The sequence below is a fragment of the Tiliqua scincoides genome, chromosome 1 (assembly GCF_035046505.1).
Source record: "Tiliqua scincoides isolate rTilSci1 chromosome 1, rTilSci1.hap2, whole genome shotgun sequence".
In the NCBI taxonomy this organism is placed as follows: domain Eukaryota; kingdom Metazoa; phylum Chordata; class Lepidosauria; order Squamata; family Scincidae; genus Tiliqua; species Tiliqua scincoides.
Genome location: NC_089821.1, coordinates 134,458,187 through 134,480,258, shown reverse-complemented (window position 1 = coordinate 134,480,258; position 22,072 = coordinate 134,458,187). Strand labels below are relative to the sequence as shown.

At 46.6% G+C, this 22,072-nt stretch overlaps 1 protein-coding gene across 1 annotated transcript in view; it reads right to left on the bottom strand.

The window, feature by feature from the left end:
• The window catches only part of COL4A2 (collagen type IV alpha 2 chain), a 164,962-nt gene that overhangs the window by 10,205 nt on the left and 132,685 nt on the right, over nt 1-22,072 (bottom strand). The window contains exons 35-44 of the mRNA XM_066633056.1: nt 21,770-21,833; nt 20,931-21,005; nt 18,578-18,685; nt 11,066-11,173; nt 8,810-8,881; nt 6,042-6,167; nt 2,917-3,033; nt 1,954-2,115; nt 1,770-1,868; nt 1,285-1,431 (exon numbers count right to left, since the gene is read on the bottom strand). Of these exons, the coding sequence (XP_066489153.1) occupies nt 1,285-1,431; nt 1,770-1,868; nt 1,954-2,115; nt 2,917-3,033; nt 6,042-6,167; nt 8,810-8,881; nt 11,066-11,173; nt 18,578-18,685; nt 20,931-21,005; nt 21,770-21,833 (1,078 nt within the window). The remainder of the gene's footprint in view (nt 1-1,284; nt 1,432-1,769; nt 1,869-1,953; nt 2,116-2,916; nt 3,034-6,041; nt 6,168-8,809; nt 8,882-11,065; nt 11,174-18,577; nt 18,686-20,930; nt 21,006-21,769; nt 21,834-22,072) is intronic.

The window sequence follows — 22,072 nt, the reverse complement described above, 5'->3', positions numbered from 1 at the left end:
TTAGCAAAAACAGCTCTTTTTTCTTAGCCAATGCCATGGTGAGAGGTAATTAAGATAAGTTTCTTTTATCTTTCTCTTTTATCTCTCTAGAGCCAAGTGTCACCCAATGACATTGGTTGGTTTTTTCGAAATTTAGGACAGACAAAAAGAAGTCCTTCACACAGTGCATAATTTGCCTGTGGAATTTTTTGTCATGAGATATGGTGATGGCCACTAGCTTGGATGGCTTGGAAAAGGGTTTAGAGAAATCATTGGGTGGAACCAAAGCATGCCTTTTCTCTCCTGCTTGTGGACTTCCCAAAGGAAGCTGGTAGGACTCTGTGGGTATTAAGATGATGGACAAGATGTGCCTTTGGGTCAGATCCAGTGGGGCTTTTCTTGTGTTCTTATACAGGGTCAAATATCTATGCCAGGACTGGGTTAATAGTTCATAAAGTCAAAAACACAGATTCTGAATGAAAATTACTACAGATTTCATGGAGAACACTCAAGGAGCTGCACAGTTGTGGCAGAACAATACCTGAAGACAGTAGGACTACTTAGATCAGTGTTTCTCAAACAGTGGTACAGAGACCACCAGTGGTACTTGAGGTGGTGCCTGGTGGTATTCGTGGGACCCCTGGACACCTGCCACCTGGCAGCAAGACCAGGAACGCAACAGAACGAACAGCAGTAGGAGGCTCCAAAGCACGCTCTTCCATGCTTGAAAAATCCCTCCTGTTCAACCTGAGCCTCTTACTGGTGTTTGTCATGCCACATGTGGCCTCCCAACCTAGAAGTAACTGGCAACGATGTCATCGCCAGTTACTTCTGGTGGTACTTCAAAAATGTGGACCATGTGAAGTGGTAGAGGAGAAGACAAATGTTGGAAAAATTTAGAAAGCTCAACGGGCTACACAGAACAGAGTCTCTCTTCTGAAGTTTGGCGTGTCAGGAATCAGGAAATGAACATGTGTTTGCATCACCAAGGGCCAATAACTGTTGCTTGCATGGAAGCACTTCTGAAATGATTCCAGTGAAGGCAGACACTGTGAAAGGTATGATGACAAAGCTGACCAATTGTGTAGTGTTTTCCATTAGGATTCTAAAAGTCACCCACTGAATTTCTACAAACCTTTGCTTAGCTGATAATTAAGAAAAAAGTCTGCACTGATGACAAATTCAGATGTAATGTGTATTCCTTCACAGAGAAATGTTTAAGTGGGAAGAAAGCTCATGTTCCCCACTTGAACAGTGGCGAAAAAACAGCCATAGCAAGACATATTTGCAGAATGATTTTCCTACCTGGATCTCCTGGTGGACCTTGGGGACCCATATCACCTGATGTGCCTTGAGGCCCCCTGCTTCCATGGACACCTGATGTCCCTCGCTCAGCAACCAGTTTAGGAGGGACAGGAGGCAGTCCAGGGGAACCTACAGGTCCTGGAAATCCTATAAGTAAAAAATCAATTTGTGAAACAAAGCAGAATGACTTTGCAGATACTGACTTAAGCACGGAGTTCCCTATCTCTGTTCACTGGAGACTTTGATTACTTTGGATTATGACTGCTTTTGCCATCCCAAAAAGTAACCAGACTTATTCAAGTGTTCCAAAATGAGAAGAAAATCGAGGAGAGACTGAAGTAGCTATGAGATTTCAGCTGTATAGTTAAAAAAATGCTATAGCTTGGGGGTGGTGATGGTGAATTTTAATCTAAATACACCCGTTTTTGAAGAGGCAGATAGTCATTTCAAACATTATTAATCCACTATAACAAATGTTAACTTACCAGTTGCTCCTCTATCTCCTTTGGGTCCACTCGGGCCAAAATCACCAGGAAGTCCCACTATGCCAACAAATCCCATGACTCCTTGTTCACCTTTATATCCTTCAAGGCAAGATGATGATGGTATTATATATATGCACAAATAGCCCAAATTAGTAGTCCTCAGTACTGTGTTTTGCCATCATACCTTTTGTTCCTGGAAACCCAGGTATTCCAGGACTCCCATCTGGGCCACGGTCTCCTTTAATTCCCTGTGGACCATCTTCTCCAGCCACCCCTATTTGTCCTGCTTCTCCTTTGATTCCAGGTGGAGCAACTATTCCAGGTAACCCTGGTGGCCCTGGGTAACCTATATGATGTACACATAACATAAATCAACCACTGTGGATCAACCATTTCTTCTAGTACTGCACTTGGGAGTCATGTAATGTAAGTTCTGCCTTTTTTCTGTGTAACAGCCCTTCAGATACTAAAAGATCACATCTCCACTTAATTTTCTCTAGGCTACGCACACCAAGCTCTCTTAAATGTTCCTCATAGGAATTGGCTTCCAGACTCCACACCTCACCTTCTCTGAACCCATTCCAGCTTCTTAGAATTTCCTTCTAAAAATGGATGCATTATGTCAAGTGAGGTCCGACTACTACAGGTGGAATAGAATAATTACTTCATGTAAACTGGACTCTATGCCGTATTAATGCAGTATGCATTGCATGAATGTTTTTTGCAGCTGCATCGTGCTGCTGGCTCATGTTCAGTTTATGGTCTAACTAAGACTGTAATCCTGTACCATTTTCCTGAGATTAAACTCCACTAAACACAGCGGGACTTCTGAATAATAACCAAGCCAGGTCTTGCCCATCTGCATTTGTGCCTCTGTAGAGGAGTCGCAGCTTTTTAAACCCTTCCATGTTGAGCTGCAACTGCCAAAGTTACCTCTTTTATACAATGGTTAAATGTACAGGCACTCTGCCCTCCATTGTATCTGGTCATTCTGATTACAATAGATTTAAACAATTACAAAACCCCCCAAACAAGATTAAATCACTGTCCCACTTATTCCCTCCAAGTAACTTTGTTCATAGCAGCAATAATAATAACATAACTGAGACACACCTACATCTACTGATAGTGAGCAGGATTATGTTACCTGGCACTCCATCCAAACCAGGTGATCCTATGTCACCAGATGTTCCAGATATATTGGAAACTCCAGGAATGCCTGGTATTCCATCAGGTCCAGGGTGACCTACTAAGCCTTGCTGTCCTAAAGGTCAGAAGTAAAGGAATTAGTGTTAGGAAAGAATGCACAGACAAGGTGAAGCATACTCTGCATTAAATATTTTCAGAAATACTGGTATTTGCAGTGATGTCTGCCATTGTGGGTATTTTTCACCACAGCAAGTTACCCTCCACACTGCTTTGAAACTGTTCCATAGCATAGATTTTCTTCTGTTTGAACTTTGTAGGTTGCCAAACTGGGTCACCATGGAAAGAGATACAATAGAACAGATCTTACAAAGTATGAATGGAGATTCTTAAAAATTATCATTAAAACTTCTTATTATAAAGGCAGTGGTCCTCAAACTTTTTAGCTTGGGACCCGCTTTTAGAATGACAATCTAATGGAAGTTATGTCACGGCCATATGTGACATCATCAAGCAAATTACAATAAATAAATAATTTCAAATAATGAAATAAGGGGAGATGAGATGAAGAGCCAGCCCTGTTCCACCATGTGAATTATCTCTGTAGCCTGCCTGCAATAACCTCAACCCCCGCCCCCCCCAAAAAAATCAGTAAGATTTTTAGTCATACCCAGTGCCCAGTTCAATTTAAGTTCTTATATTTAATCCAGTTCAGTGTAATTTGGGATGAAATCAGATTTAAATCCAGCATGTTTTTTGTGTGGGTTAGATTGATCTTCAAAGCTTCCATCTAAACACCATTAAAATCCCAGAGTGATGAGGAGAGGAAATTAGGCTCCACTGGGAGAGGAATTAGTACTTTCAGGATCCACCTAGCTTTACAACTTAAAAAATAAAAAAATTCACCTTATCAGCTGAAGCCTCTGTTTTTATCTTTTTTAGTGGGGGGTGGCGGCTGCTTTCTGGAGCATTTGTTGAGCTCCACATTGATTGGATCAGGACCATTCTGGTGGTCGTGCATTCCCCTTTGCCTGATCTTCAACACCAGCAAAGGCGTATTTACTTACTTATGAGTAAATGTGAACATGAAGCTTAGTTTCGCCTTCCATGGGGCTCAATATATTAGTTAGCCTGGAGGGAGGGACTTCCTTCTTGGGTGTTTTTTGGGGGTTGTGTTCATTGGATCAGGACCATTCTGCTGGTATTGGATTCCTCTTGGCCTGCCCTTTGCAGCAAACTAAGGCACATTCACCTACTTGGAAGTAAACGCACCATATGGCTCACTTTCCATAGGGCAACATGCATTTGCCTTCTCAGGTGTCAGTTTATCAGCTTAAGCTTCGCGACCTACCAACAGTCAGGTCGCAACCCACCAGTGGCATAGCTAAGCAGGTGCAGGGGGCAGCTGTTGTACAGCTGTTGTACAGCTGTGGGCATCAAGGCTTAGGGGGGCAAAAAACTGAACTTGAGACTAATGACCAAAATTATGAAAATCTTGGTATGTATGAATAATACCATCATGTTGTATATCATTGCAAAGGTAATTTAATGCAGAGCGCAATGAAACAAACTGCACTGGAATATCTGTATTCTACTAAACGTTGTGGCCAATTAACCAGAAAATGATAACAACTGGCCCGGGCATGATGTTCCTTCCAGTTGTGACATAACTTCTGGGGCAACATTTTGAGCTTGGCACCGGGCTACACGATCATTAGCTATGCCACTGCAACCCACCAAGTGTTTGAGAAACCCTATGGTAATTTGAACAGTTCTGATCTGACTCAGCCCAGCAACATTCCTGGTCATCCTGGGAGCCACATTTTTTACTCTGAAGTTGGCAGCTTTAATCTGAAGTGATGCATTATGTAGTGTAGGGTTTCTCAAACTGTGGGTCATGACCCACTTGGTGGGTCGCAAAGCTGCAACTGACAAGTTGGTAGCGAACAAGAAAAATGGAAAGAAACTGAGCAATACTGTGCATTATTTGTGAATAGACGAGTGTGCCTTGGTCCATTCCAAAGGGCAGGCTGAGAGGAATCCAACGCCACCAGAATGGCCCCAATCCAATCAACACAACCCCGAAAAAAGCACCAGAGAAGGAAGTTGATGAATGTATTGAACCCTATGGAAAGTGAAACTTTTGTGTTTACTCATGAGCAACCATGCCGTGGCTCATGTGGAAGGTCAGGTGAAGGGGAGTTCAACAAGTGCTCCATAAGGCAGACCCCCTCCTGTACAGTAAAAAGAGACTTGAGCTGGTAAGACTTTTTTTGTTTTCTAGACTTGTAAAGCTAGGTGGGTCCTGATGGTGTGTAATTTTTGAAAGTGGATTCCAGTGCTATTATGTTTGGAACCACTGCTTGATTGGAAAGGGTTGTTATCTTTTAAAGATTCCTCTCCTTCTCCCCACTGGAGTCTCATTTCCTCTCCCCATCATTCTGGGTTTTTAATGTTGTTTAAAGGGAAGCTTTGAATCTCTATCCAGTCCAAACAAAAAACATGTTGAATTTAAAATTGAGTTTGTCCTAAATCACACTGAACTGGCTTAAATATAAGAAATGAAATTGAACTGCAGGGCTGAAATCTTATGGTGTTTTTTTTTTTTTGGGGGGGGGGGGTTGGGGTTTGTGCAGGCAGGCCATAGAGAGAATTCACTTTGTGGAACAGGGCTGGCTTCCTCATATGATCTTTGTGCTGGCTGCATTTTTAGAAAAGCACTTCCTGCTTGATGATGTCACTTTTGGCCATGACATCACTTCCAAGTTAATGACATCGCTTCTGGTGGATCCCAGACAGATAATAATTCTTAAAAGTAGATCCCAATGCTAAAAGTTTAAGGACCATTGTGGTACAGGCTTTGAGCAGTGCCTCCCCACTTTTAAAAGAAGGCAGTTAGGTGCTTGTTATTGTTCTTAGCAAAAGCAGCTCTTTTTTCTTAGCCAAAGAAAAAAATTAAGCAAGAAAACATTTCCAAGATTAGCATCACATGAACATGAATACACAGAGATCTGTATTTTGTTGTCATTACAGCTTTCCCCAGAAAAATTGTTGCAGTTTCAGCAAACATTTAACTAGGAGGAGACAAAGCCGAGCACCATGTATAAAACAAGTGAATATGCTAACCTGGATCTCCTCTTTCTCCTTGCTGACCTGGAGCTCCACTACGACCTTGAACAGAACTTGACTCTCCTGCTGTGCCTTTGTCCCCCCTAATGCCTGGGAAACCTGGTGGGCCATAATCATCTGGACCTGTTGTGAAAAATAAGAGAGACTGTGATGCCACAGAATATTATAGTGTCACTTTCCTAGATATGGAAATGAGCATCTTCCTAATTTTGCTTAGACAGTACCCATGTTAGTCTTTGAGGTGCTTCTAGCCTCTTTGTTGTTTTCAGCACCTTGAATTCTCCCACATTTTGCTTTGTGGAAAGAAATTTCTCACCGTGAATTCCTATTCTCTGTGACTTCTGGAGGATGTTCCTGACCTTTGGGACAGCGGCTCCTCCTGGAGCTGGAGGCAGGGTCCTCAACTTTATCATTCCCTTTCCCAGGGAGGGATGAGTTCAGCATGGCTTGACTTGAATAAAGTCATGAGTCTCCACCTCCTGCGACTCAACTCGAAAACAAGTCCTAACCAGCAGACTTTCTGAGCTGCCCAGAGTGATTTCACAACTCAAAAAGACTCAAGTCTTGAGTTGTTCCCTTTAAAAACCCAGCCATGGGGGAAAAACAGGGCTGCTGCGGGTGTGTGTGTGTTGAAATTCTCTTTAAACACTTCCATGATGTCCCCATCCCATCTGTAAAAAAAGACAAGAGGGGGTGAGAGGTGCAAGCGGCCCCTTCCCCTTCCGAGCCAGGATGTGCAGTGAGGGAGCAGCAGAACTGCCTTGTCGTCCATGGAAAAACACAGCAGTTACCCTGCCTACTTATACCCAAGAAAGTGGTCATAAGGATAGCCCCTTCAGGTGTAAGGAGAGCCTTCTCAGGTGGAAGCAGGCGGGTCCATTGTGGTGTTTTTTCACAGACAACACCTGCCTCACCTGTGCTCTGAAGGAGAGGGGGCTGCTTGCATGCCTGCAGCGAGACTCCATTCAACATGTAGTGCTCTCTGCAAAACTGAATGCTTTGTACCCCCCTATAGCTATGCTACTGGAGCCCATAGGAGCCATGTGGTTGGAATGTGTGATCACTACAAACTGCTTCCTTCCCATCCCTGGGTTTCTCCAGCTAATTCTGTGCTCCTCCTCCTGCCCTACCTCAGCAAAAGAAAAAAAATCAGATTGCCCATGCTTCATCCAATGATCACTGAAGGAAAAAGGAACCTTTCCCCCGCCCCTTGATGCAAAACATTAACCCTGCTGTGCCTCCTTGCTGGAACCTCCCTGCTGCTCATCCGGTCTGAATGATGGCTCCACAAGGTCTTTCATGTCGTGAATAAAGTAAGCAAGCACACCCAGACAGACTCCAGTGCACATGCAAGGGGAATCAGTGCAGAGTCAAGTGGCCTCAGACTCGAGCCAGTGCCTAAGTCATCAGCATGAGCGCATACAGGTCAGCAAAAACATGTTTTTTGCGACTCGTACTTGTGTCATCTGACTCAAGTTCCCATCCCTGCACTTTCCGGGGGGGGGGGGGGGGGTTAATCCCATTCTCCCAAACTGAACGGAAGTTGCAGAAGCATTTGTCTCAACCCAGGATACAGAGCCAAACATTCAGCTCTCATCAAGGTAAGGACTATTGTGGTCATTCCCAGCTGGATCTATTCACACCAAATCCCTGCGAGGGGAAAAATGGGACTCCCTACCAGGAGCTCTTGCATTCCATATGCAAAATAAAGGTCTTAACAAGATTTTGGTCCTGGGGAGAGTGAAGCAGTGGCTGGAATGTCCTTTTGAAGACAAGAAACGTTCCTTTCTTCTGTGGCTTCTGGAGAGCATTCCTGACCTTTAGAATGTAAACAGCAGTAAAGTTTCCAGGTGGGCTCTCCACAGGAGCCAAAAATCAATGGACATGCATGTTTTGCAATACCCTCCTGCTGAAGGTGGCATCTGTAGAGGCAAATTTATCAATCCTGTAGCTTTGTGCAAATGTATGCAAAGGCACTGTTAGCTCCAGTAGCTCACTGCAGCTCAGGAATTGCTGCCTGGGATTGAAGCAATTGGCAGCTCACTTCTGCAGTGCCTGGCAATAACACAATTGACATTCAAAGAAATGCTGCCAGCGACCCCTCTGACAGCTGTCTCAATCAGGCAGGGCTGAGCAGATGGTGACAGCCTCATACAGAGGGCCTGGAAAATGCTCAGGGAAAGGTGTGATGAAACTTCCCCACACCCTGGTTAAAAGGACAAGAGTGTAATGAGTTTTTGACAGTGATCTCATGCTCAAATTGGAGGTGTTTGGATAAGGGGGAATGAACTTGGGTTTTTATTATACCTACACCTGACGCAGTGAAAAACCAAGTTGCAAATCAACTGCTGGGCACAAGTTGTGCCCATGTTTGGGCTGCCACCACTTGTGGCAAAACCTGGGGGGGGGGGAGAGAACTGCTGTTCCAACACCCTCAATATCCTTCCCACTCTTGCTTCCCTAGGCAAACATATTCCCTACCTGGAATATGTAGGGAGGATTTGGGAAGGGGAATAAAAAAGGAAAAGGTCTTCAAGAAACCTACGTAGAAGCTCTACAGAACATAAGGCAGGACTGGGCCAGGAGAGTGGGATAACTCTCCCTCTTGTTGAGGAGACTGCTAGCAGCTCTAGGAGGAGGAGTTATCATGAAAGTCAGGAATGCGTTCCAGAAGGCATAAGGTGAAGGCATGATTGCCATAAGGATCTGAAAGTCAAGTCATAAGACAACACTTCTCAATAACAGTCAACATAACATGAACATACCTGGGGATCCTGGCAAGCCCTTGGTGCCTGGCAAACCATCTAACCCAGCAAGTCCTTTCAAGCCACGGCCACCTGCCAAATATGCCATACATTCTGCATTATTCATATATTTTAGTTTTGCTCATTTAATTTATGAACAGAGTTCATGTAGTTATTAATTGGGGGTGGGGGAAAGAATTTGTAACATAACTCCTTCTTACATACACACTACAGTTCCATTCAATATTGTACTTACAACTCATGAGTCAGGAAAGAAAAGTTTCAGTTCTAATTCTGGAATTAGACCACAGTCTGATCTTGTCTGATCTCAGAAGCTAAGCAGGGTCAGACCTGGTTAGTACTTGGATGGGAGACTGCCTGGGAATACCGGGTGCTGTAGGCTTATACCATAGTCTTTCGAGACTGAAGGTTGCCAACCAACCACAATGGGACATTTTTTTTTAAATCATGTCCCAAGACACATATATATCCTTTTTTGCTATTTTTGTTTACCATAACATCTAGCCTAAAGAAGAGTCCTACAACATTCGGATGTCTGGATGATGGATGTCAGTCTGGATCATACTTTTAGTTGTTATGAGACCAGCATGTCCAACAACTAAGTCAGATTGGCTAGGTTCACTTTGGCTCCAGTTGTAACCACTGTGAATCAGATCCAATGATTTTGTCAAGTCACTGAGCTGCTAACCCCATCTCACCCCCAGGAACCTCCCACCTATGTCAGTTTCCAGGCCAAGAATCAAGCCCCCTTTCTTGCTGTTTGGGTAGGGAGCTATGGGAACCTACTCATACATATTCCTCAGTGGGAAAAACAATCCGGTGGGGTGAGGGGGAGAGAAAATGAGCCGAAATCAGTGGGACTCCAGAGCTCCAAATGGACCCTACTGCTCTGCTCACTTGGCAGTGCTGGTCAGGGTGATGGGACTAGCTCCTCTCCTGGAGAAGCATCTTCTAGTTTGGACCCTACATACTAATACAGAGGGAAGTGCCCTCTCAATCATTTTGGTATTCCTTCTGAGAATTCAGAGAGAAAAATGACCTGTCTGAGTGTGTGAGGGCTTTCAAGGCAGCTGAAAATAAAATATTTAGCTTCAAAGAGAGGAATAGTCATGAGAAGGAAGTCCTTTATGTTCATTTTATCACTTTATTCTACTTCCTGTAATCAGGAAGTATCTTCAAGAAGACCACTCAAAGCTGAAATAGACAAAACCAAGTAAGAACTTGAGCTTTCACGACCACCGTGCATATTTGTGGGAGGCTCTTTCTAGGATTCCCTGGGCCAATCTATCTCCTAATGCTTCACAGAAGTGGAAAAATGTGAGGAGAATTTAAGAATGGTTCACTAGTATGCCACAGAAACCATATTACCATTTGTTGCTGATAGACCAAAGTGCAGAGCTTTTCTCTTTTAAGATCAAAACAACAACAACAACAACAGTATTTATATACCGCTTTTCAACAAAAAGTTCACAAAGCGGTTTACAGAGAAAATCAAATATCTAATGGCTCCCTGTCCCAAAAGGGCTCACAATCTAAAAAGATGCAACACCAGCAGACAGCCACTAGAAAAGACACTGCTGGGCTGAGGTGGGCCAGTTACTCTCCCCCTGCTAAATAAAAGAGGAGCACCCACTTGAAAAAGTGCCTCTTAACCAGTTAGCTGGTTACAGACGTGCCCCAGTAAAATACATACAGACACGCCCCAGTATCCGTGGGGGGGGGGTTCCCATTCCAGAACAACCCGCTGTTAACTGAAACTATGGACACCAGAGAATTCCCCTCCACCCTCTGGAGGTGAGGGAAGTTCTGTTCTCCTAGCCTCCAGAAGGTCTTCTGAGCACAGCATGTCCATATGCTGCCTCTGCCAGATTCAGACTGAGCCTTACAATAAAAAGAAAAAGAAAAAAAAGAAAAAAAAGATTTAAGTTTTTCTGTGGAAAAAGAATGTTTTTAATGCTTTATAAGGTATTTAATGTCTTAATGGCATTTTTAATGCCTTATAAGGCATTATCATGACGATTTTATTACACCCCTCCAGGCCACCTAATGCCTTACAAGGCATTAAAAAAGTCACTTCCTGTTTCACAGAGAAACCGGAAGTTGCTTTTTTTTTTTTTAACTGTAAGGCTCAGTTCTAGCCTGGCAGAGGGCTGATGACATGATCCATGAATAACTGAATCTGCGGATACTGGATCCATGGATACAGGGGCCCCCTGTACTGCTGTATAATTAATAATTAACAAAGAAATAATTTACCTTTTTCTCCTGGAGGCCCCGGCCATCCAGAACTTCCTTTTTCACCAGATAATCCAGGAATACCTGGATCTCCAGGTGAACCTCGTTCCCCAACTTGTCCTGGGAATCCTATGGTACAAATAAATCATGACATTTGTTACTACATCATCCAAATGATGGAATAACTGTGACTAGATTTAAGGCCCAATCCTATCCAACTTTCCAGCACCAGTGCAGCTGCAATGTAGCCCCAAGGTAAGGGAACAAACGTTCCCATATCTTGAGGAGGTCTTTGTGACTGCCTCCCCACCACAGAATGCAGTGCACACCCCATGGGTACAGCTACACCGGCACTGGAAAATTGGAAAGGATTGGGCCCTTAGTTGGGTTTATTTGTGAACTACTCCGAAGTTGCTGGCTGGTTTGATCTGAAAAGGATATATTTTAACCAGAGTTTACATGAGAGTTTTCCATACCAATTATTTTACATTCCACAGCTCTATTGTTGGTCAACAATTCTCTGTTTCACTAGTAACTTACAGGATGCTGGTACAATATGGAAATGGTAGGAATGTTGGTACTCATTCTCTTGTTAGTGTACATTTGATGTATAATCACACTGTAAATAAATGCTGAGTGGATGTGTCAGGGATCCCTGACTTACCCGGGAGTGGGGCCATCCAGGAGCCAGCCCCCTGGCTGGGTGGCAGCAGTAGTGAGGAGAAAGGGCCCGCCTTAGCTCCTGCAGCTTGAGGGGAAACGGAGCCACGAGGCTATCATAGGCAGACTCTTGCACCTGTCAGGAGAGGAGCAGCAAGGCTGGGGGAGACCAGCCTGCAGGCTCCTGGGAGCAATGACTGAGTGAGCCATGACTGAGGGGCACACGGCCAGCTGGAGAGAGACCACGGCTGAGCGCTGACTGCGGCCCCACCCCTCCAAGCATCAGAGAGGGGGGAACAGGGGGGGTGCCAGCCCAGGCTGACTCAGGTAGCCTCTGCGGTGGCTTGGGGGGCCACTTCCCACAGCCCGCTTGCAAGCAGATGCTCAGCAGCAGACCCGGCCCAGTCTCGGGAAAGGTGCCTGGGCCATGGGGAACCAAGCGAGTCCCTGACTGACTGGGTAGGCCTCCAGCAGATTGCCTGAAGGTCCAGAGATTGCTGTTGCCCCCTTGCTTGCCGGTCTGCAGGGGCCACACCACCCACAAGCCCAGCCCACTCCAGGGACGGTGGGGTAGGCAGCAGCCCCTGCAGCCTGGCTGGCAGACAGAGCAGGAGAGAGAAGCAGAGGTGAGAAGAGGGAGGGAGGACTCTGGTAGCCAGCATTATGACCCTCCCAGGGAGGAAGGGGTGGAGCCAAAGGGGGCTGGCCACCAGCATAAAGCCCAGCCCAGCCAAGGATGAAGGCAGAACTGGCTAGGAGCAGGAGCTGGCCAGCCCATGAGCCAAAGCTGAATGGGGCTGCGAGAGCCCCAGATGGTGGGGAAAAAGACCCAGATGATGCAACCCCCTTCCCCCATAACCCTACTGAGGCCACTTGGGCCAGGCTGACAGCTCTGAGGCCAGACCTTAAGGTGCCCTGCCACTGCCTCCCATGACCCAGTGGGTCCCCTACAGGATGCATAAATAAAAACATCAGAAATTTGTAGTTATATGTGCATTAATCTCAGATACAGGTCAGACCTCTGTGTCCACGGATTCTGAACCCACAGATTTTACTTACCTGCAGGGATGGCCTGACCTGCACCCTCCAGAGGTGAATGGAGCTGTGCTATGGTCACCTTCAGAGGTGTTCTGAGACCCATGGAGGCTGTGTGCAGCCTCCCAGGCCCTTTAAGGCCTTAGAACAGGGGTGTCAAACCCATTTTATACAGCAGGCCAAATAGCATTCAAGATGCCTGCTGATAGCTGGAAATGATGTCATTAAACAGGTCATAACCAGAAATAAGCATTTTTTTTCTCACTTAGGAACTCATTAGCTGCAAATGACAGAAGAGAAAATATGCAAATTTGATCATATTCCAAGATATAGGAGAGCCAATTATCATGCAGGCTGCCCTTTCAGCAGTGACAGCTCAGCGGCTGAGAGTCCAAGGACTGAATAAAGCTTCCACGGGCTTTATGTTTGACACACCTGCCTTAGAAGGTCACTTCCGGTTTATCATAAAACCAGATGTGATGTTTAAACTCCTTAAAAGGCCTTCAGGGACCTTTTAACATAATCCTTACAGGCAGTGATGTATTGTTAAGAACATAAGAACATAAGAACAGCCCCACTGGATCAGGCCATAGGCCCATCTAGTCCAGCTTCCTGTATCTCACAGCGGCCCACCAAATGCCCCAGGGAGCACACCAGATAACAAGAGACCTCATCCTGGTGCTCTCCCCTACATCTGGCATTCTGACTTAACCCATTCCTAAAATCAGGAGGTTGCGCATACACATCATGGCTTGTACCCCATAATGGATTTTTCCTCCAGAAACTCGTCCAATCCCCTTTTAAAGGCGTCTAGGCTAGACGCCAGCACCACATCCTGTGGCAAGGAGTTCCACAGACCGACCACGCGCTGAGTAAAGAAATATTTTCTTTTGTCTGTCCTAACCCGCCCAACACTCAATTTTAGTGGATGTCCCCTGGTTCTGGTATTATGTGAGAGTGTAAAGAGCATCTCCCTATCCACTCTGTCCATCCCCTGCATAATTTTGTATGTCTCAATCATGTCCCCCCTCAAGCGTCTCTTTTCTAGGCTGAAGAGGCCCAAACGCCGTAGCTTTCCTCATAAGGAAGGTGCCCCAGCCCCGTAATCATCTTAGTCGCTCTCTTTTGCACCTTTTCCATTTCCACTATGTCTTTTTTGAGATGCGGCGACCAGAACTGGACACAATACTCCAGGTGTGGCCTTACCATCGATTTGTACAACGGCATTATAATACTAACCATTTTGTTCTCAATACCCTTCCTAATGATCCCAAGCATAGAATTGGCCTTCTTCACTGCTGCCGCACATTGGGTCGACACTTTCATCGACCTGTCCACCACCACCCCAAGATCTCTCTCCTGATCTGCCACAGACAGCTCAGAACCCATCAGCCTATATCTAAAGTTTTGATTTTTTGCCCCAATGTGCATGACTTTACACTTACTGACATTGAAGCGCATCTGCCATTTTGCTGCCCATTCTGCCAGTCTGGAGAGATCCTTCTGGAGCTCCTCACAATCACTTCTGGTCTTTACCACTCGGAAAAGTTTGGTGTCGTCTGCAAACTTAGCCACTTCACTGCTCAACCCTGTCTCCAGGTCATTTATGAAGAGGTTGAAAAGCACCGGTCCCAGGACAGATCCTTGGGGCACACCGCTTTTCACCTCTCTCCATTGTGAAAATTGCCCATTGACACCCACTCTCTGCTTCCTGGCCTCCAACCAGTTCTCAATCCACGAGAGGACCTGTCCTCTAATTCCCTGACTGTGGAGTTTTTTCAGTAGCCTTTGGTGAGGGACCGTGTCAAACGCCTTCTGAAAGTCCAGATATATAATGTCCATGGGTTCTCCCGCATCCACATGCCTGTTGACCTTTTCAAAGAATTCTATAAGGTTCGTGAGGCAAGACTTACCCTTACAGAAGCCATGCTGACTCTCCCTCAGCAAGGCCTGTTCGTCTATGTGTTTTGAGATCCTATCTTTGATGAGGCATTCCACCATCTTACCCGGTATAGATGTTAGGCTGACCGGCCTATAGTTTCCCGGGTCCCCCCTCTTTCCCTTTTTAAAAATAGGCGTGACATTTGCTATCCTCCAATCTTCTGGTACCGTGGCCGTTTTGAGGGACAAGTTGCATACCTTAGTCAAGAGATCTGCAACTTCATTCTTCAATTCCTTAATAACCCTTGGGTGTATGCCATCAGGGCCCGGTGACTTATTGATCTTTAATTTATCAATGAGGTCTGAAACATCTTCTCTTTTAACCTCTATCTGACTTAACTCCTCGGTCAGGAGGGGCCGTTCGGGCAGCGGTATCTGCCCGAGGTCTTCTGCCGTGAAGACAGATGCAAAGAACTCATTTAATTTCTCTGCCATCTCTAAATCTCCTTTTATCTCCCCTTTCCCTCCCTCGCCATCCAGCGGGCCAACCGCTTCTCTGGCGGGTTTCCTGCTTCTAACATATTTGAAGAAGCTTTTATTATTCCCCTTAATGTTGCTGGCCATGCGTTCCTCATAGTCTCGCTTGGCCTCCCCATCACCTTCTTACATTTCTTTTGCCACAGTTTATGTTCCTTTTTATTCTCTTCATTAGGGCAAGACTTCCATTTACGGAAGGAAGCTTCCTTGCCCTTCACCGCCTCTCTAACTTGGCTGGTTAGCCATGCGGGCACTCTCCTGGATTTAGTGGAACCCTTCTTTCTTTGCGGTATACACCTCTGCTGGGCCTCTATTACTGTTGTTTTAAGCAGCCTCCATGCACTCTGGAGAGACTGGACTCTTTTTACCCTCCCTTTCAACCTCCTTCTAACCAGCCTCCTCATTTGAGGGAAGTCCGCCCGTCGGAAGTCAAGGGTTTTTGTTAGAGATTTGCCTGGTATTCTTCCCCCAACGTGCACGTCAAAACGGATCGCAGCATGATCACTGTTCCCCAATGGCTCAGTAACGTTTACATCTCTAACCAGGTCCTGCGTACCGCACAAAATTAAATCCAGAGTCACCTGTCCTCTGGTGGCTCCTGTCCTCCGTGACTAGCTGATCTAAGCCACAGTCATTTAGCACGTCAAGAAATCCGGTTTCCTTATCGTGACCAGAACACAAATTGACCCAGTCAATATGAGGATAATTGAAGTCCCCCATGATTACAACCCTGTCCTTCCTTGTCACCTCCCTGATCTGTTTCCTCATTTCAAGGTCCCCATCAGATTTCTGGTCTGGAGGACGATAGCACGCCCCCAGTATTACATCGCTGCTCAAGCCTGGTAATTTAACCCACAGAGATTCTACAGTGGAGTCGGACCCACCTTCAATCTCTACTTTGCTGGATTCTATCCCTTCCTTAACATAAAGGGCCACCCCACCTCCAACACACCCCTGCCTGTCCCTCCTGTAGAGTTTATAGCCCGGGATTGCGGTATCCCACTGATTCTCCGCATTCCACCAGGTTTCCGTTATCCCCACTATGTCAATATTTTCCCTTGTCACCAGACATTCCAGTTCTCCCACCTTTGCTCGTAGACTTCGGGCATTCGCATAAAAGCATTTATACACGGAATGCCCCAGGATGGGCTGCTTATTCGCTCCTTTGTCCCCGCATCCTCTCATTGTGCCAAACCGTCTATCACATCCCATCTCCCTACCTTTCCCAATTTCTTCTCCTACCCTGCCTTTGTCTTGTTGTTCTCTAACCTCCCCATCCTCATCCCATAGGGATGAGGAGTCCCGAACCGGATGCCCCTCGGCTCCTGTCGGCCTTCCCCCAGGGATCAGTTTAAAAGCTGCTCTGCCACCTTTTTAATGTTATGCGCCAGCAGTCTGGTTCCATTCTGGTTCAAATGGAGCCCGTCCCTCTTGTACAGGCCCCGCTTGTCCCAAAACGTTCCCCAGTGCCTAACGAATCTAAACCCCTCCTCCCTACACCACCGTCTCATCCACGCATTGAGACCCCTGATCTCCGCCTGCCTAGCTGGCCCTGCGCGTGGAACAGGTAGCACTTCAGAGAACGCTACCTTTGAGGTCCTGGCTTTCAGCTTCCTGCCTAAAAGCCTAAATTTGGCCTCCAGGACCTCCCAGCTACACTTGCCCACGTCGTTGGTGCCGACATGCACCACAGCCGCTACCTCTCCCCCAGCACTGTCTACCAGCCTGTCTAGACGAGAAGTGATGTCCGCAACCTTCGCACCAGGCAGGCAAGTCACCATGCGGTCCTCACATCCGTCGCAAACCCCCCTCTCTATGTTTCTAATAATCGAATCCCCCACTACAAGAAGCCCCCGACCCCCCTCCCGCCGAGGAGTATCCCGAGTGCGCTCGGATACGGGCCCATCCCCTGGAGAAGGGATCCCCCCTAGGGGATTGCTTCCCTCCTCTCCAGGATGACGTCCTCCAGTCCCGAGACTTCCCACCCGGGCAGCCGAGGAGCTGCACGCCTGAGGTTGGGACGAAGCCTGATCGTCCCCAGAAGTCTCCCCACGGTCCTCCTCTGGCTGCCTGCGCTTCTCCAGGTCGGCCACCAAGGCTTCAAGGGAGCGGACGCGTTCCCTGAGAGCCTGGAGCTCCTTGCACCGAGGACACACCCATGACTTATGCCCCAGAGGCATATAATCATACATGTGGCACTCGATGCAGAACACTGGATAGCCCCCACCCTGCTGCTGGCTGTCTGACTGCATAGCTTTTTTGTTGTTGTTGTTGTTTTATTTAGGGGTCCTTTTAAAAACCGTACACTGGATAGCAGCCCTCTTCTCAAGGGAAGAGGAAGGGCAGCGTATGGGGCCCTGGCCTCCTCGCCCTGCTGCTGAACTCGCCCAGGTGCTAAACTCTTGTGCCTTACCTGGCACTTAGTTCCCAGAGGCACTGGGTTCCCAGAGGCCACACGCGTCTGCAGAGAGCCTCACGCGATGGCCTGCCTAGCTTTATACTCCTGGCTGGCTCCTCCCCCCTCCTTCTTTCCTGATTGAAAGGGGGCTGGCCTTCCCAGGTGAGTTTACAAAAGCTCAGGAAGGCAAATGGCTGCTGATGGGCGTGACCTACTCTGCAGGCTCCTGAATGGACTGCTTGGATTAGCCTAATGGGGCTCTTAATAGGTTGGGAATTGGCCCTTCCTAGGTCCTTTCCCTCCTAGTTCTGTTCTCTTAGGCTGGACTGTTTTTGTAACCTCAAGCTAGTTTTTATTTGGGTTTGTTTAATTATTTATTGCTCTCTAGATCCTGTGTCCCAATTTACTGACCTGTTTAGGTTATGTTCTAACTTAGATTAGGTTTAACCTGGGTTAAGTATAGGTTTAATTTAAACAAGTAGAAAACCTGCTTTTCACTTTATCCTCCTCCCTTCCTTCGATTAAGTGCTACCTTAGGTGCAGCTAACTTTCAATTTTGATTTAAATGCCTGACCCTTGGGCACTTACTCACGAGTAGGACGCTGCTCTTACTCACGAGTAGGACTCTGCTCCTGCTCAGAGTAGCCCTATGTACCTCCCTTAGATGCTACCTTTCAATTTTGATTTAAGGTTGCTTTAAAGGTAAGGTTAAGGTTAGAAGACAGGGAGTTAGAAAGACAAAGCGTTAGAATGAGTACACTTACCTCCTCTTCCTGCTCCTCCTCCTCTCCTTCTCCAAAACTCAGAGGTCTCCTTGCCTTCTCCTCGCCCAGGTGCTAAACTCTTGTGCCTTACCTGGCACTTAGTTCCCAGAGCAAAGGTGTTTAATTGTTTAATTAGCTTGTCACTTCATGCAGTCACTCCAAAGAACATGTTAAGTTTCAGCAATATAAGGGAAAAAATTAAACCTGCTCCTAATCTCAACAGTGCCAATGGGTAATATGAATGCAATGAAAATATACCTTCTTGTCCTCTTAAACCAGGGGTGCCCTTGGAGCCCTTCAGGCCTTCAATGCCAAAAAATCCTTGAGTACCACTTTCACCTTTTTCTCCTTTGGCTCCTTTCACACCTGCAAAAAACAAAACAAAATGAAAACGCAAAACAAAACTTTTCTTAAGGCAGGCCTAGGCCCTGCTACCCCTGGGGGCTAGGGATAAGAATAGGCCCTCAGTTTGGCTGTACTTGTCGTAAGAGGCGACTAAACAGCCACTGGGTAGATGGGACTCGTCGGCCTGGGAAGGCAGCTCATCTGAGAAAAGGAAAACTCTGATCCCAAACCTCCACTGCCTTGTGGCTACATCCAGTTATGGAAAAGGCTTCAGGAGTCAACCTCAAGGCAAAATCCGGAGCCGGAGTCCCTGAGGCAGTTCATGGCTGAACACAGTCACGTTCTGGCAACTCCTGTGACGCCGCTGGAACCAACGATATTGGCCTCTGCCTTTCCATTGGACCATTTCAGCAACGTGGAGAGGGGGGATTTGCTGCATGGGTAACAGCCTATCCTCCATACCTACTTTACCCAGGCTTCGCGCACTGGAGAGGACACTCTGTTCCAGAACCACCATTCAGAGCGTGACACCATAGTCTTCCAAGACTGAAGGATGCCAACAAGAAGGCCCTGCTAAAATGGCTTCCAACCACACAGCTCAGCATCCTATTCCACACATAGTGGTCAGCATGAAAACATCATGAAATGAGTAGTCAATCTTGATATGCTTACTAAAAGTGGGCTGGCATAAAGTCATGTCCTCTGACTCATTTCTTCCCTGCATGCTTATCAAGTAGGTACGCAGGCTTGGTAGGAGGCAATGGCAGCCAGCCAGGAAGTTCATTCCTTCCCCTCTTTCTGGCTCATCTCTGTGGGTCAGGACCATGTTGGTGAAAATGGTGGGTGACTTCTAGTTTATTCATATCAAACTCCAAGAAGATTAATTGGATAGTTGGACAGATAATTAGATAAACCTCTATCCATATCAAACTCCAGGAAGATTGGACGTGTGGTGTTGATTTTATGAACAGAAGAATTTAAGTCAAGCTGGTTTTAGCTCAGAAGGAGCCCAATCCTGTACTCGGTGGCACAGCTTTGTGCCACTGAGCACTGTCGCAAACATGTCATAAGGCACGTTTGCGAGCCTCTCCACAGGGCTCCCACCTGTGCTAGCCCGGTGCCGGCTGGTGCAGGGCTAGCGTGGGGCGGTCATCCAGCCTCCGCGGCCTCCTGGACCGCTGAGCTAAGGCATGGTAAGCGGAGGCAGAAGGAGGCATTCCTTGGAGGGGGGAGGCTTGTGGGCAGCAGAGAGGGCGGGTGGGAGGCGTGATGCAGGGAGGGAGATGGGCTGGAGATGTACCGGGGGAGGGAGGGAGGCGGGTCCGCAGAGCTCTGCTCTGCAGGATCCAAGTTGCTCATGGAGGGCTCGGCGCCCTACATGAGCGCTTTTTCCTAAAGTAAAGCCTCATCGTAAAGAGTAAAGTGAGTAGCCCCACTGCGGTAAAGTGAGTAGCCCCATGCCCCTTCTCCTGAGGCGCCTCCCGTGGTAGCCCAGGGTGCGCAGGATCCATTGGCAGCCATTCTCGGTGCCGCCAAGCCTGGGTGCCCCAGGCAGCTCAGGATTGGGCTGCCCAGTGGCACCCATGACTGCTAAGGGCAAACAAAAACTCTTAATCCTCCTAAATAGACATGGGAGATATTATCAGTCAGAACAATCCCCCAACTCCCCACTGAAAGCAATACATTTTTAAGAGCTAATAACTCCAAACAAATGTGACTTTTTGGAAACAATGTCAGGGATATAAGCCCAAAGTGAACTGAGTTAGCCTGACCAAAAAATAAAATGTAATTTAAATTTAAAAAAATTCACAAATATTAGGGTGCTGTTGCAGATTCAGGTAAGATTTTGAAATGCTGAATCTCAATAGATTTGCATCAGACATGAAGTTGTGATAGAGACTGTCATCAAGTTACTTCCTGCAAACTTGAGGCAGACTGAATGGTGGGTTCAGATTTTATGACTGATAATTGCTGTTTGAACACTTTACCTTAACTATACAGGTACTATCTTGCCTCTAGTTTTTCTCTAAAATGACATTTTAGGTTGCGATCCTATACACACTTACCTGTGACTAAGACACAGTGAACTCAATGGGGCTTTCTTTGGAGTACATATGCATAGTATCGCAATGATAGATAGCCAAAATACATTATGGAAACATCACTAACTGTATGCAGGTTGGACATCACTGTCCAAGTGCACATATGACTTTCTGTCCAATGATGAACTATTTTGCATCATGTACACACACAGACACACAAATACCTGTAACTCCAGGCACACCAGCATCCCCTTTAAAACCTGGTCTTCCTGGTAAGTTCACAGTATCTCCCCTAAGGCCTGTAAGAAGCAGAAATTAATAGTGTGTGTGTGTATCTATAATTGTTTAGTGTTAAAAAAGGTATCTTTCCCTAAAGTTTAAGGAATAGTCCAATCCAATCCTAACCAGCATTGCTGCAGAAGGGCCAGTGTGGTTGTGCTGCATCCTATGCTGGGATTGAGCAGCTTGGAGGTCTCCTTGAGGTAAGGGAACATTTGTCCCCTTGCCCCAGGGAAAGCTCTAGTGGTGAAAATGGGTCTGTTCGGACCTGTACCTGCTAATTTGCTGGCACAAATCTGAGTGGAGCAGTGTCAGGATTCCAAGCCTGGGGAGGGAGACAGAATATTCACGTGTGTGGATCCCAAGTCCCTCCCAGGACCTGATCCACCCACCCCCACCCCCACTCCTATGATGCTTGGAGCAGGTCTTACCTACTCTGGCATGCGTTCCTTCTTGCACCTAGTACCAGTGGGACAACAAAGGACTTCCCACCGGCACCCTTATCTTCCACGTATCCATATCTTATGGATACCAGAACGTGCTGGTGCAACAGTCACTGCACCGGCACAAGAAGACATTAGAATTGCACCAGAAATGAAAAATCAGTAAGAAAATATACAAAGAACAAAAAGACACAAGGTGAAGATCCTTAATAAGAATAACGATATTTTGAGTGAATTCAGCTTGTTCTGCATCTAGTATCCATTCTGTACACATCACTTATGAAATGATTCTTTTATATATAATTATTTTTAAAGCTTAGCTGGATAATAAATGGACTCACCAACTTCTCCAGGCTGGCCTCTTCCGCCACCTATACCTCCATGCCCTGCAATACCCTTTTCTCCCTGTGATGTAGTTGAAAATGGACATCAGGCTATTTATCAGAATGAATATTACTCAGGACCCAGTCCTATCCAACTTTCCAGCACCAGTACAACTACAAAGCAGCCCCAAGACAATGAAATAAACATTCCCTTACCTTGAGGAGGCCTCCATAACTGCCTCCCCACCACAGGAAGCAGTGCATGCCCCATTGGCACTGCTGCATTGGCACTGGAAAATTGGATAGGATTGGGCCCTCAGT